The 14,593-nt window shown below is 31.7% G+C and overlaps 2 protein-coding genes across 2 annotated transcripts in view; both read right to left on the reverse strand.

Annotated features, from left to right (window-relative positions):
• Positions 1 to 128: 128 nt before the first annotated feature.
• Positions 129 to 8,809, reverse strand: LOC101499731 (uncharacterized). Its single transcript, XM_004507810.4, has 15 exons — positions 8,299 to 8,809; positions 7,729 to 7,908; positions 6,574 to 6,982; positions 5,991 to 6,109; positions 5,802 to 5,879; positions 5,278 to 5,418; positions 4,319 to 4,363; positions 4,014 to 4,180; positions 3,813 to 3,891; positions 3,654 to 3,739; positions 3,070 to 3,199; positions 2,622 to 2,754; positions 2,226 to 2,371; positions 1,097 to 1,283; positions 129 to 850 (listed from the first exon to the last, which is right to left on the reverse strand). The coding sequence occupies exons 1-15, from the start codon at positions 8,587 to 8,589 to the stop codon at positions 645 to 647; spliced, it is 2,397 nt and encodes a 798-aa protein (XP_004507867.1). The 5' UTR covers positions 8,590 to 8,809; the 3' UTR covers positions 129 to 644.
• Positions 8,810 to 11,306: 2,497 nt separating this feature from the next.
• LOC101500039 (uncharacterized) overlaps positions 11,307 to 14,593 on the reverse strand; it is a 4,337-nt gene continuing 1,050 nt past the window's right edge. The window contains exons 2-5 of the mRNA XM_073370731.1: positions 14,437 to 14,586; positions 13,600 to 13,697; positions 11,819 to 11,892; positions 11,307 to 11,732 (exon numbers count right to left, since the gene is read on the reverse strand). Of these exons, the coding sequence (XP_073226832.1) occupies positions 11,839 to 11,892; positions 13,600 to 13,697; positions 14,437 to 14,586 (302 nt within the window). The 3' untranslated portion in view covers positions 11,307 to 11,732; positions 11,819 to 11,838. The remainder of the gene's footprint in view (positions 11,733 to 11,818; positions 11,893 to 13,599; positions 13,698 to 14,436; positions 14,587 to 14,593) is intronic.

Raw genomic sequence — 14,593 nt, forward strand, 5'->3', positions numbered from 1 at the left:
TTTATCACACCAAATCAGTTATAATGTAAAATAGACGTGCATCACCCTGATTTTCCAATCTCACTACCAAACCAAAGATAGGCATATAAATCAAGTATAAGTAAAAACGAGAAAGCAGTCCTATAGAATGCAGAAAACAATTAATAGCCATATAAATCACAATTCATTATACTGTTACATGAACTGTATCTTTCATAACATTCCCAAACTAACTATTTAAACTCATTCACAGTATCACAAGTGACAAGCCTACAAGACTCTGAAGTGAACCACATTTGTTACTGTCAAAATTTCCCCCAAGGGATAACTAAAGAATATATATAACTTAAAAATAACTAGCATAACAAAATCTTTTGGGGTGGGGGACCTCTCTGGTACACTAGGCATTCTAACCAACCATTTAAAGCTGAAATCTTTAGTTGTCCAATCTCCTTCTGCTTAAGTTAACCAGATGAACAGTTCCCATCCAGATCCATGCCAACCTGCATCGACTAGTAGGGAGTGTTTACACCTGTCTCATTAGGAACAAATAACTACCTCAACTTCAAACACAATCCTTTATAACTCCAGCTCTGTTGAATTAATTGTAAGTGGTACCAAAGAAACAAATATCCCACAAAAAAGAGATCCATGCATGTAGTACGTCATTCTACAATTGATGTCCTTTTCTCCAACAGAGACTCCAAAAATTCAGAACACAATTTGGTGAGGGATGGCAACTTATGTGATGGTCCACTAAATATGGTTTCCCAAGGCCTATTTGATGCAGAAGAGAAAATGGATGAAGCCTTGTTCCTTTTTAAATCAAACATGGGTAACTCTCCATAAATTGATGCATATCCGAATTGTCCTGAAATAGTGGAGAGAGGATAAATGAAAAGCTAAATATTAAACTAGTTTACAAGGCTAGAAAAAAAAAGGTGGAAGTATTTTACTGACTAACTTCAATTAGTTCTTTTTTTCTTTCCTTAAATAATGAAATAAAATTACATAGTGCAAGTGATTGAAGCTGTGACTCTTCGGTTCTTCCATATATGTGGAGAAAATAGTTAAAAACCTGAATTAAAACACAGTACAAGAAGGAAAGTCAACGAACCTGTTTCTTCAAGTGCAGCAAGATCATCCTGCCTAGTCATATTAACCTCACGGGCTTCTTTATCATATGGATCAAAGAGGACATATTCGCGATCTCCATTTATATATGCAAGCAGTGTTTGTGATGGTTTTCCATCTGGTAGGTCTGACGTATTTCCTTTAAGAAAAGCAATATTCCCTCCCTTGGCCTGAATAAAGAGAGTAAGACATAGAGCAGAAACATCTAACCACAACAAATTCATCCAGGCACTAGACTGACTACAAATTAAAATAAAAAGCCCATTCTGGAAGATAAAGCTAAAAAACAACTTGATTATAAGAAACTTCTATTTCTTTGGAGATCAGTATTATGTATACATGTATACATACATACCTAAACATTGCCAAGAGTGGAGGAAAACATAAACACAACTAAACCGAGGGCATGTTTTGTTCCCAAAAATAGTCAATTTTCATTTCCTATTTATTTTAAATACAAAACTGAACATTGTTTTAACTTTATTTCACATTAATGAAAACAAGTTTTTGTTTACATACAAATCTTACAAAAAAGGAAACAAAGTAAATACAAGATGGCAGTTTTGTTATTAAAAGAGAAATAGAAAATGAAGGAAAAAAAAATTACAAATCCAAATAAACCCAGTTTATATCTTAAAAACAATGCACAAGCCTGGCTTGCACCTATTTATTCACTGATCATAATTGAGAACTTCTCTTCAACAGTTATTTTCCCGAATCCTTATTTTTGTACACAGTATTTATTCTTACTAGGACAAAAGAGAAGAAGAACTATGTAAAGTTCCATGCAACTCACACTACTCAACTCTCATGAAACATAGTTGAGGCCAATAACATTTAACCTATGAATATAAAATACTTCATGAACTCCCTATTTTATAAAACATGATGAAACACATACAAAGGCTTGTTTGAAGAAATAAAAATTCAACAAATTAAAATCGCGACTTTTTTCATTCAATAGATTTGCAAAAATAAAATAAAAATCAAAAGCATTAGCAATGTGCCTTTTAAAAATCATTCTCAATCCTGATTAAGAGTTAAATCAGAGTGGAGTAATCTGTAGTCAGAATTTTATCATAGACACAAAGGATTTTGTAAACAAATAATACCTTCGTTACAGACCAGGAAGCCACGGGAATAGGATCTGTTGCGTTGAATACTAAGATTATTCCATCACCTCTAAACATATGTTCATTTGATTTGGGAAGCAGAGCAATGATAGCAAAATATGATAAATCTAATGTACAGGAAACAGCTGCAAGAATGTACATAAAAAATATGTCAGATTGATACTACCCCATTCACGGAGTCATAGGTTACAAACAAGGACTACCTGGTGATATGCAAATAACAAAATTGAAAAATATAAAGACAGTATCTAAATATAGTATTGCAAGATAGACAGGGTAGAACTTGAATGACAACTTCCAAAATTGAAACTGCTAGAAACATAGTAAAAGCGTAGTGATTATAAAAAAAATAGTGGGAGATATATTTCTTTAAACCTTCTATTTCAAGTCTGTATGACCAAGATGCAGCTAACTTTGACATACTCCAAACAATCAACTGAGGTGTAGAACCGTGAGATACAGAAAGAAGATACTCTGACTTTCCAACAAAGATGAGTCTCACAATTGGCTGGAAAGAAAGAGAAAATTAGACCAACAGGGCAGAGTACAGGTACAAATCAATGAACCCTAAAATACAGAACCAAAAAGCAACACTTATAGGCATGAGTTCCCAAAATATAACAGATGGACATTCTTTTCTATGTGCTGTGTTTTCTTTCTTTTATTTTATTTTTATACTCCTGTATTCAATGCTTCAATGCATGCTGAAAACTCCACAAGCATCTGAGTGAGGAGCTGGGATGTCTTATTTTTTGAAGTGGAACGCATTTGAAATATCTGTGAAGAAACACAACTAGACCTGACTAGAGCTCAAAAAACTCACTGATGGTGTTTCTCCTACAACAGCAATTAGTTCATTTCTGTCAGGATCCCACAATGTAATAACAGTGTCTGCTGCAACAGCAAGCACGGAACCATCAGCTGAAAAAGCAGCAGCTCTCATCGCTTTATTTCTGCGAAGGGGTGAAGTATCAGCATGATGAGTTAGTCATATCATAAATGTAACGTGATCTCAAACAGAAGCAATAAGCAGCAATATAAATATTGTTTTGCTTGTCCTACTAAAGATTAAAATTAATATTAAATTACGCAAATTAGTAATAAATTGAAGAGATGGCAACGGGCCAAATCACTGTTAAATGGAAGACCTAAAATGCAAGGAATCTTGAAAATTTAAAAGATAACTTTCACACCACAGCTAATCCTGCTTTTTTATTAATTGAGAAAGAACCCTGTTCAATCACGTTAACTACTTCATTACCGCCCAACAGGCAAGAGATGGCTTGGGATTGGTGAAGCTTGCATATTGAAGGAAAAACTTGTTGATAAAAGTTTTGGTTTTTTTATTTAATATATATAGCCTACAAAAGGAAATACTAGGTCTAGCAATCAAAGTTGGATTTATACTTATATGACCCAACAGCATGGCACATCCAGCTAAAATTTTGAGGCGTCTGGTCTTTCTGCTGAGAATCTTCCCTACAGACCCATATCTGAAACATAAAATAAAAATGTCACCAAAAGAATCCCAAAACATTAAAAAAAAATATATGTATTTAAAACTACCTTAAAATCTCCACCATAAGATGAACTGACGGCCATACGACGGGTCGGATGAAAAGCAATAGCAGAAATATGAGCATCCCTATTAATAAGTAGAAGCGTGTCAAATCCACTTTCTAATATATCTGAAGCATAACACATCTAAAATATAACAACGAAAAAATATTATTACAGTTTTCTTGTTAAAATGATCCACGGACACACCTGTGAGGTTCATAAATAAGGGTGGACACTGAAAATCTTTTGGTATCTGAATCTAAATCCCAAAATTTTAAACAAATAAGACCTCCTATTCCTTCTTCGGGAAGCTTGACTTCTACGGTACCCATCATAGAACCATCAACAGACAGTTCCACCATGGTGACTACCACCTGCAACCACGTTATTCAATGAAAAAATAAAACAATCAATTAAATGCTTCATTAGCTAAGACAAGATGCCTAAATACTTATTATATGCAAGATTGTCGACATATCATATTAAAAAAAGCAATGGGCGAACTCACATACCGTGATCTCGTCAACTGGTTGATAATTTCTTTCACATACTTGAACCTGCAAAGAACAAACTTCGATATTTTACAGCCCGTGTGTTTAATTTAAAGGTTGCATTTAGAGTGTGCTTAGAGTAACGTAAAGATGTAAAAGTAAATTATAAATTAATAAAACTGAAAGCATTTATTACATTGAATACACAAATAATTTATTAACCGTTTTTTAAGCAATATGAAAATTTTAATAGAGGCATAGAGCATACTAAATACTCGCTAACCAGTGCAGTGAATCCTTAGGTAGACCCTAAAAGTAATTATAAATTGACCTAGAAATACCAGACCAAACACCAAATCATTATTAATATAAACTAAATAATAATGAAAAAATTTATTAAAAAATAATGATACATATATATAAGAGGAGACATCAAGTGAGAGAGCCATTTTTAGGTAAGATGAATAATCATGGCCATTATATCAAAACATGGAATAATCAACATTAAAACACAAAGCATATAATCCTGTGACTTTTTTTAAGCTGTCCTGTGACCATTAAATATCCTCTAAACTCTTTTGAGTCTTGACAATCAACGTGTATGTGTGTATGGCCAAGTCTTATCCGTCTCGCTCTTATATAAGAAAGACTTCTACTAGATACATCCTGTGTGTGTGTGTGAAGAAGATGTTGACAAAGTCTGCACAAAGATATGAAAGTATTCTGTATGCAGATATCCCATGTGTGGGTTTGAAGATGTTGACAAATTCTGCACAAAGACATGAAAGTGTTTTGTATACACTAGGCGATACTAGGTTTTAACTTAAATCAATTGTATACAAAATTAGTGATAACTTCCTGAAACGTGTTTGAAAAAATGTACAGCCGATTTCTCGTTCAGTATTTCTTTCTGGAGGCGGGGTTGGGGGATCAGGCCATTTTAATAATTTTAAAAAGAAAACTGAACATCATGCCAGTACCTCATAAAGTCCACGATTGGCAAACAAGCTGTAGAATTGGATGCCATAATTCTCAGTCTGTACAGCCACTGAACCAGAAGTGCAGTCAAAAGCAGCTTTGCTAGAAAGACTTTCACATATTTCTTGAGACGACAAAGAGGGCTGGAAAAAAGTAAATGTAAAGGTTGTATCAAGCTTCAACAAATGTAAGTTTTGGTGCATGTGACCAGAACACACACATGTAATGTATAGATAAAATAAAAAACAGTTTTCCAGTTGTCCTTAAATGGTCATTTCAAGGCAAATGTCCATTTGGCATAACAGTTTTAATATATTCTAAACATAGTTCGATGTGTAACTGAAATAGTATAGTTTTCAATATTTTAGACGAAGAAAATTTATAATGGCTGTAAACAGTATAGTTTTCAATATTTTAGCATGCAGCCAGTTAATCAACATTAGAAACTTCAATATATTTGGAATAGTATTAAGAATCACTGACGACTGAACCAAGAAACAAGAATAGACCAAATATAGGAACTGACCTTAATCCCTGAAATAGACCTCATTATTTCCATGGAAGAGAGCTTTAACAAATGAATTTGGTTATCTGCACAAGATAACTGCAGAACCTTAATTAGTTAAACATTATAAAGAGATAGTTTGGTGCTGGGACTTGGGACATACCCATAGACTAACAAACATATGTTCGACTACACAAAGGTAATACTTACCGAGGAAAGTGAAGGATCTGGAGAATCTACGAAATACCGAAGCGGAGATCCAATTCTTGATAAAAATGTATTCTTTCCAGTGTCTAGCTGCCAAAGCACAAGAACTCCTTCCTTCCCGCCTATTAAAAAATGAAGCCCCACAAACAAAATTTTATATTTGAAAAGGCAATTACTTTCTGCTCACTAAAAGATAAGACAGTTTGACCATCTCGATATCATCTTATATGCATTTAGCGCAACTAAAGCTTTTTGAAAGACTCGGTGGTTAAACTAGACGTTTAAGATATCCACATTATTCAAAACAATTTGTAGGGTTACTTGAAACCCCAAGGACATTTACTAGGTAAATATTTAAATAAATCCTAGTCGAAGAAAATAAATATTGTTGCATATGAGCCATCAAATAATATAGGGCATGCCTAGTCTAACACACATGACAGAAGGTTGAAGTCCTCATAAGATAATTGGAGAAGTTTTCTAACGGGACACAACACAGAATTATATGCAAAAATACATACGTTTCACTTGAAAGACAATTTCCTAGTACAAGGTTTTTATGAAAAATTCTAGGAATATGGTTTACCTGAATACAGGTAGACTCCATCCGAAGAAAATGATAAAAGACTCACTCCAGCAGAGTGCCAATGCCATGTGGAGCATGATTCAGCATCATCATTTTGCCTTACCCCAGGCTTAACTTCATTGTCAGTCATTGATGTTCCATTCAACAGCTCACCACTGTCCTGAAAGTTCTGAGCACCAACTCCTCTCCAAATTAAAATTCTTCCAGTTACATCACCCGCAGCCACAATACTCTCAGTAGGGTGGAATGCAAGAACTGAAAAGGCCTTTGTATGATGCAGGGTAAGGTTCTTTGAAACAGCAGAATCAGAGTCCATTTTAGGAACTTTCCATATGTGAAGTCTGCGTTTTTCCTTTATGCCCAAAAATTTCCCCGAGGGACTAATGGTCAAAGATACAGGCTGTTTAGTCTGTCATAGTGTGAAAAAACATTCATTCATTTATGCAACAATCATACATAATCATTAAATTGTATTCTCATAAATGTTGACAACTTACTAGGATGAACAGTATATCAAATTACTTTTGAATCTGATTAGAGGAAATATTAATATGTGGAGGCAATAATCTGAAAATTATCATCTTTAGAGGTTCTCTAATTATAAAGCTAACGTGTTGACCTCTCCCCCTTTCCCGACCACACCCTTCCCTCTCTCTGAAATCTATACTAAACAAAAATGATAATGATCAGTTAATGCAAGGGAAACCCCACAACTGATTGAAATATGGAAACCTAACATGTTGGTTGAGTTTGAATTTTGCATAACTCAAGCCTTTGAGCAGTATATATTTCATTCAATTCAAGAAGCTGATACAATCATGATGATTGCAGAACCCTAATATCCATCCAGAATTTGACATAACATAAGCAATCACCATCACTGAAGCCTTACAGCTTAATACACTCCACAGTACAGTGGTAAGAGTTTGTCTTTGTAAACTCAAGGGACGGAATTCAAATACTCTACGGGACGGGGGTAAAATGGCTATTAGTGCTGCTTTAACTAATACGAATTTTCCCCTTCCCTAAGTTTTATAAAACAAAACTCCCCCCTAAACAGACAAAGTTTTATACACTCAGTACACTGTCATTCACAACCTCAACAGTCACAAGAGAACATACAAAACAATTGTAAATAATAGTACAAATAGTTACCTCTTTCAAGGTAAGTTTGGAAAGCTTGTGATAGTTTGTCAAGTTACACTTTCTGATCTGTGCAGTACAAAGTTTAGGCTTATTGTCTTTCCCATTTTCAGTTTGCATACACAGATAAGCATATACATTATGCGTCTTTCCACTGTTTTCTTCTGGTGGGGATAATAATGATGGTATCACCTAAATATTTAAAACAAAAAATAATTTTAATACGTGAAAAAAACACAGTAGTTAGTAGTAGATAATAATCATAGTAATAATATGATAACAGTCATTTCCATCTTGGAAAGTCTGAGTATAGTTCCTAAATATATTGAAATTGCAAAGACATCCCAAGTATATCAGTAGTTAGTAATTTATAGACTAAATTGACCAACAAAAAATGCATTCACCGACTAAACTAAGATGCTAAAGACACGTTCAGGACCAAAATACTAACTAAAGATATATTTTTGTGGATTTGAATTTTGATACCTTAAAGGACTATTGTAAAAAATATATCACATATTCAGAAGCCGAAATGACTATTTACCCTAATGTATGATAGTTGAAGAGATGAAGTGTTAATACCATGGAGAAAATAGGAAGATGGAGATCAAGTTTCTTGATGCATTCGAGAAGTGAGAAGTCCCAATAACGAATGGTTCCGTCGAGGGAAGAAGTCCAACAGTAGCATAGAATCTTCGAACCGGGAACAACTACGACGGAGGTGACGGTGGCGGTGTGACCTTCTAATGATGAAACCTGTAAGGCGGTGGCGGTACTGAATATAGCTACGGAGCTTCCGCAGCCTACTAAAAGACGATTGGCGTCGTTGGAGAATGACGGAGGACACGACACGTAGCTTTGCCCTCCCCTCATTGTTTGTTGCGTGTGGAAGTTGAAGAATAAGGAGAGTAACGAATGAAGAGGAGATGAACACAGTATGAAAGAGAGTTCCAAGAAACTGAAACGATGAGAGGAGAAGGGAGAACTGCTGTAAAACTGAACGGAGGCGTGGCGGTACCGTCTTTCCGAGAGTGAGAAGGAAGGGAATCCAGTTAGGGGTTAGGGTTTTACTCACTTTCTGTAATTCTTTATTTTTTTTTTCTTTTTTAAATATTGTTAAGTATTGACTCAGCCCGGTTTCGGACGACTCAATTTAATTAAATATATTTATATATATTAGTATTTGTATTGCATTAGTTTTGGATCAATCAATTATAATTTTTTTTTTTTTATCAATATTCATATAAAAACGACGGTAAAATAATATGTTATTTAAAAATATAATATATAATATAATAAAAATTAATATCATTTAATAATATATTATTAAATTTTTTTAATACAAAATATTAAATTAAAATTAAAAAGTAATAAATAGTATATAAATATAATAGTAATTAAAGAATAGTGTAACAGGGGGAGATTGAATAAAAAAAAATGAGTTTATATTGAAGGAAAATATCTTAGGGGTTTGGGTTTTAATCACTGTGAATTTATTATTAATTTTAAGTGGTTTGGTTTACCCGATTTCTAACTGTTCATTTGGACAACTGAATCTAATTAAATATATTTTATATATATAAGTACTTTATATAGTATTAAATTTGAATCGATCAGCTATGATTTTTTATTTATTAATATTTATATAAAAAACTACGGTATAATGATATGTTATATGAAAATATAATTAGAGTGGGGCCAATATATTATGAAGTATAAAGTAAAATTATTAAACGAATGTTTTTAAAATTTGATAAATAAATTATTAATATTTTATTTAATAATTATATAAAAAAATTAGCAGAATTAATAATATTTTAAAATTTATTTTCTCTATATTTTTCAAAAAATAAAATAACACATTTCAACGGTTCTACAGTAACATTACAAACTCGTGTAAAAATAAAAATTTTAATTGAAGAAGAAAATAGAAATAGTGTGTATACATTATACCACTTCATGTTAACAATATGTTCACTACTTGTCTCATGATTTTTCAATTTATAACTAATATTTCTCGTATCAGTAGTGTGTTCGCTAAATCGACCAAGTTACCAGTTTTAAGTGGTTTGGTTTGCACGATCAAAAAACGATGTTAAAATAATATGTTATATAAAAATATAATAATATATAATATAATAAAATTTAATATTATTTAATAACATTATCATTAAATTTTTTTAATATGAAATATTACAAAAAATATTAAATTAAAATTAAAAAGTAATAAAAAATAGATAAATGTAATAGTAGTTAAAAAATAGTGTAATAGGGGGAGATTGAATAAAAAAAAGTATGAACTTAGATTGAAGGGAAACTGGATTAGGGTTTTACTCACTTTTCTGTAATTATTTTTTATTTTTTTAAATATTGTTAAACATTAAATTTGGTTCGCTGAATTGGCCAAATTAACAGTTTTAACTGGTTTAATTTGCTTGAGTTCTAATTAAATATATTTTATATACACTAGTACTTTATATTGCATTAGTTCTGAATCGATCGATTATGATTTTTTATTTATTAATATTCATATAAAAAACTATGGTAAAATAATGTTATATAAAAATATAATAAAAATTAATATTATTTAATAACATTATCATTAAAGTTTTTAATATGAAATATTAAAAAAAATTAAATTATAATTAAAAAATAATAAATAATAGATAAATACAATCGTAATTAAAAAATAGTGTAGATTGAATTAAAAAAAAAAAGAGTTTAAATTAAAGTGTTGACAATTTAATTTCATGTATCTTTACGGGCAAACAAACAAGGTTGCTGATGAATTTAAGTTACAATTACACATAATGAAATTAAGCTCTAGAGATTGGTTTGTTGGATTTCTCAAGCTTAATTCTGACATAATATATTTTTTTACATAGTATTTAATTTTTTTTGACATAATATATTTTTTTTGACATAGTATTTAATAAGATTGTTCGATTTTAGAAAAGAAAATCAAAACAGTATTTAATTTTGTTAGTTTTCGGAAGAAAAAAAAATTAAGACACATCCTATAATATTTAATTTTGTGCAAAACTTTTGTTTTTCATACTGATCTAATGTTTTATTTTGAGAAATAATATCATAGACAAATTATAAAGTGAATGAGATCTATAGAAAAATAATATTTAATAATCATTCGACGTACTAACGACGACGATCGACAATCCTCTTTAAAAATATAACATAACAATTATCTTTATCTTTACATTTGCATTTAAAACATAGTTTATTGATGTTGATTTTGACAAGTTAATTTTTATGCTGATATTCATTTTCACTTATTTTTACATTGATAAAGTAATTGTCTAATTCATATAGTATAACATGACGGTTTCGAGAAGTGTCTTTAATCTTTGTTAAAGATTTAGCTGACTTTTAAACATGTGCACCACCTATCCAGCATAGCATTTACCCTTTAAACAAAATTTTCACCCACTATTCAAAGAGTGCTACTCTCTCTTAATATAACATTAATATAAAATTTCATATATGCACAATGTTGTTGCCAACAATTTATTTATTTATTAATTTATTCAGAAAAATTTAATAGAAACCAGTAGTAAATTTTAGAGGAAGACAAGTTGAAATTAGAAATAAGGTTATTATCAGACGATCCAAATCAGAGACCCTTTGATATTGTCCAATATTAATGTAGGGATCATAAGGCATACAAAATGATTTGAAGATAAAGCTCCCATCATGAGAGCTGTTTTTGTATTCTCCTTAATCAAGTGCGAATACAAAAACAGCTCCTAGGCAACGAAAAATTAAAACACGACTTAAACTACAATACAATGCAAAAGCAAAACATTTGCCACAGAATAAATAAGTTGGTAATAATCAGACTCAACTTTAAGAGTTGGAAAATAACCATGACCATTGAATCATATCAAATAACTCTTGAACATATCAGACGAATTTTTTCTACTCCACATGTAAATACAAAGGTATATAATTAATTAATATACTCAAAGCAAGAATCTTCACATCTCACTTTTGATTAAATCCTGCATAAAAATACCAATTGTCATGCTAAATCAGCTCTTCGTGCATTTCAAAGTTAATAAATATTGCAAAGCAGAGGTAATATTACCATCACCACCACTAGGAAAGTCAAACACTCTGTACTTTACTTGATATTTCTTTCACTTTTACGTCTCCTTTTTCCTGCAATCAAATCAAATTTTATAATAATAAATAGAAAAAGACAAACTAATACACACACAAACACATATATAAATTTAAATATGTGTGTATGAAAGTATGTGTATACTATGCTAGTCAGGTCTCGTAATTAAACTATGCTCATGAACATAGGAGAATATAGATCGAAAATTTTTAGCATGGTTGGACCTGTTTAATTCTAATGTTTTTATTTTCATTTCAACTAATATAAGAGAATGTACATCTGATATTTTTCTCACCATTTTTTTTTTTCAATTTTTGAAAACAAATCTAACATTCTTAAAAAATTTGAAAATGTCAAAATGCTTTCTTTCTAGCTTAACTTCCATCTTCTCTCTAGTACAATTGTTCACCACTGGAGTCTTCCATCTCCTTGTTAGCAATTTAAAATAAACGCAAACTTTAGAAAATGAAAATTTAATTTTTTAGGAAGTAAACAGGCCCCGAGTTCTCATATCATTGTCATAATTGCACAACACCAATGTTTAGACATTGCAAGGGAAGAGCAATTGACTAGTACATTGAATGCGTTTTGAGAAGATGTCATTATGAAATTCGGGTGAGTGCTTTGGTGGACCAATACAATATAGTGTTCATCGTGGAACGGAGCTTAAAAATCACTCAAAACTCTAACGATCATCGACGACACTCTTTAGAAGTCAAAGTTTGCATCCCTCCTCATTCTTACAATTGAGATTGTAGCCTGATTGATATCGGTTTGATGAGTTCAATTTCAAGAGACGCATTTTCGTTTTTTGTTATTTTTATCGAATGGACATCAATCAAGTCACTTTTTCGATCCTAAAAATGAGAAGAACTATAAACTTCTACTTCATGAGACAACGTCTGTCATCGTTGAAGAACCACGGGATAAGACTCAAATTTGGTGTACTCATAATCAATTAGCCAAATAAAAATAATAATGATAATGATCACTAACTTGATTTTAAAGAATCAGGGGAAAGGCCCTTAACTAACATGTTATTTTACATTAAGTTATACTTTTGGGGTAGCTTACACATAAAGCATGTGGCACAAGGGCAGACTTAACTTAAAAGGCTTACCTATATCAAAAACAAGGACAGAACTTATATCCACTTTTAAAACAGTTAAATCTTCTTGATGATGTGTACAACTGTTCATGCATCGCAGCATTGTGCATACCAATACTTAAAAAGCTGAGGATATGGCACTGAACTACCTAAACACATACATATTTATTTTGTTCTAAATAGTCTAACTGCAAAACTCACACAGTAAAGTGCGGAGAAGAGCAATTCAAACCCATGTCTCAACATATCAAATGCCCCTGCAGCCTTTTGCAATCTTAGCTACACTTACGAGGCAACCACATACTGATTTTTATTTATTTTTCTGAACAAATAAATCAAGAGTGGTGATATACTAATTGACACATCTAACGGCTCACACATGAGTAAGTGGTCACTTCAGCAAATTCTAATCCAACCACGTACACTAAGGATTTCAGGACTTTGCCTAGAAAAAGATTTCATTGAAACAAAAGTTTGTTTGAAAGACTAAAAATAATAGACTAACACAAGAGGTATCAGCATATCTGATCAAATAAGAGAAAATCACGTCAAAAAACAGGTAGAAAACTATCGAATTGTATAAACATATTACGCAGCATTATTGTGTTAATTAGTATATATCCAATGAATAGCTCACCGTTCCCTTGGTCTCGTAATAATCATCAAGAGCCCATTGATACTTTGACTGATTCAACCCAAACCAACGTGCCAAATGGTCATCCAAACTTGAGTGAGCTGTAAAAGGAACGGTACCAAGCATTTTATTAGTAGAATAAACAAGATAATTAGACTATATATGGATAAACAACATAATTAAACGCTTATTGCTTCTGTATAAGTGTTTCTGGAAAATAAAATAAAGTCAAACTATTTTGTATAAACTATATGCTATTTTCATAAATTAGGGGATACCAAAATCACTTTTTTTTATAATCTATAATAAACAGGCCTAAAAATAAGCCCCAAACAGTTTATAGACATGTCATAATCAGAAGCTCTCTCACATAGCCTCACAAGTATTTATGTCAATAGATAGACTCATAATTCAATACAATAGACCTTTAATCAAAAAACCAATTCGAAGTTTTATTGTTGTCTTCTAAAAATAACACTCTTAACACAAGAAAAAAAAAGACCAGCAGACTGAGTCATCGCGCATTAAAATAATTGTTGAACTATTAAACTAATTAATCTAAAAATAGAAAGAAAAAAATGACTCTAGATATCCATCAACGTCTTCACTCTTCACAATCACCACAATTTTCAACATCTCATTTCATAATTCAAATACTATAAATTACTACTACTACTCCACCCCTAACAAAATTAATCACTTACACACTTATTACCTAAATTAGCTTTCATATCATTGAATTGCATTAAAAAAATGAACGTTTAAGGGTAATTAATTTTGATTTCACTAACCATTTGTTGTTCATAAAGATACTGAGTAGAGAGAGAGTAAAGCGCATACCGGTTTGGACTTTGGTGACAGCGTTCTTGAAAAAACCCAAAAAGGAAGCATCGGAGGAGGAGAGGGTTTTGGAAGGAGGAAGGGGGGGGTGAATCTGAGGTGGAGGAGGTGCGATCTTGGCATTCTTGATAGTTGGAGAATGAAGAGTATCGGAAGA

This window comes from Cicer arietinum, chromosome 7 (genome assembly GCF_000331145.2).
Source record: "Cicer arietinum cultivar CDC Frontier isolate Library 1 chromosome 7, Cicar.CDCFrontier_v2.0, whole genome shotgun sequence".
Classification (NCBI taxonomy): Eukaryota; Viridiplantae; Streptophyta; class Magnoliopsida; order Fabales; family Fabaceae; genus Cicer; species Cicer arietinum.

Coding starts and splice junctions, on each gene's coding strand:
- LOC101499731 (XM_004507810.4), bottom strand. CDS start 8,589: ATGAGGGGAGGGCAAAGCTACGTGTCGTGTCCTCCGTCATTCTCCAAC. Junction 6,110..6,573: donor TGGAGTCTACCTGTATTCAG/GTAAACCATATT, acceptor ATTTTTTAATAG/GCGGGAAGGAAGGAGTTCTT. Junction 2,372..2,621: donor ATACAGACTTGAAATAGAAG/GTTTAAAGAAAT, acceptor ACATTCTTGCAG/CTGTTTCCTGTACATTAGAT.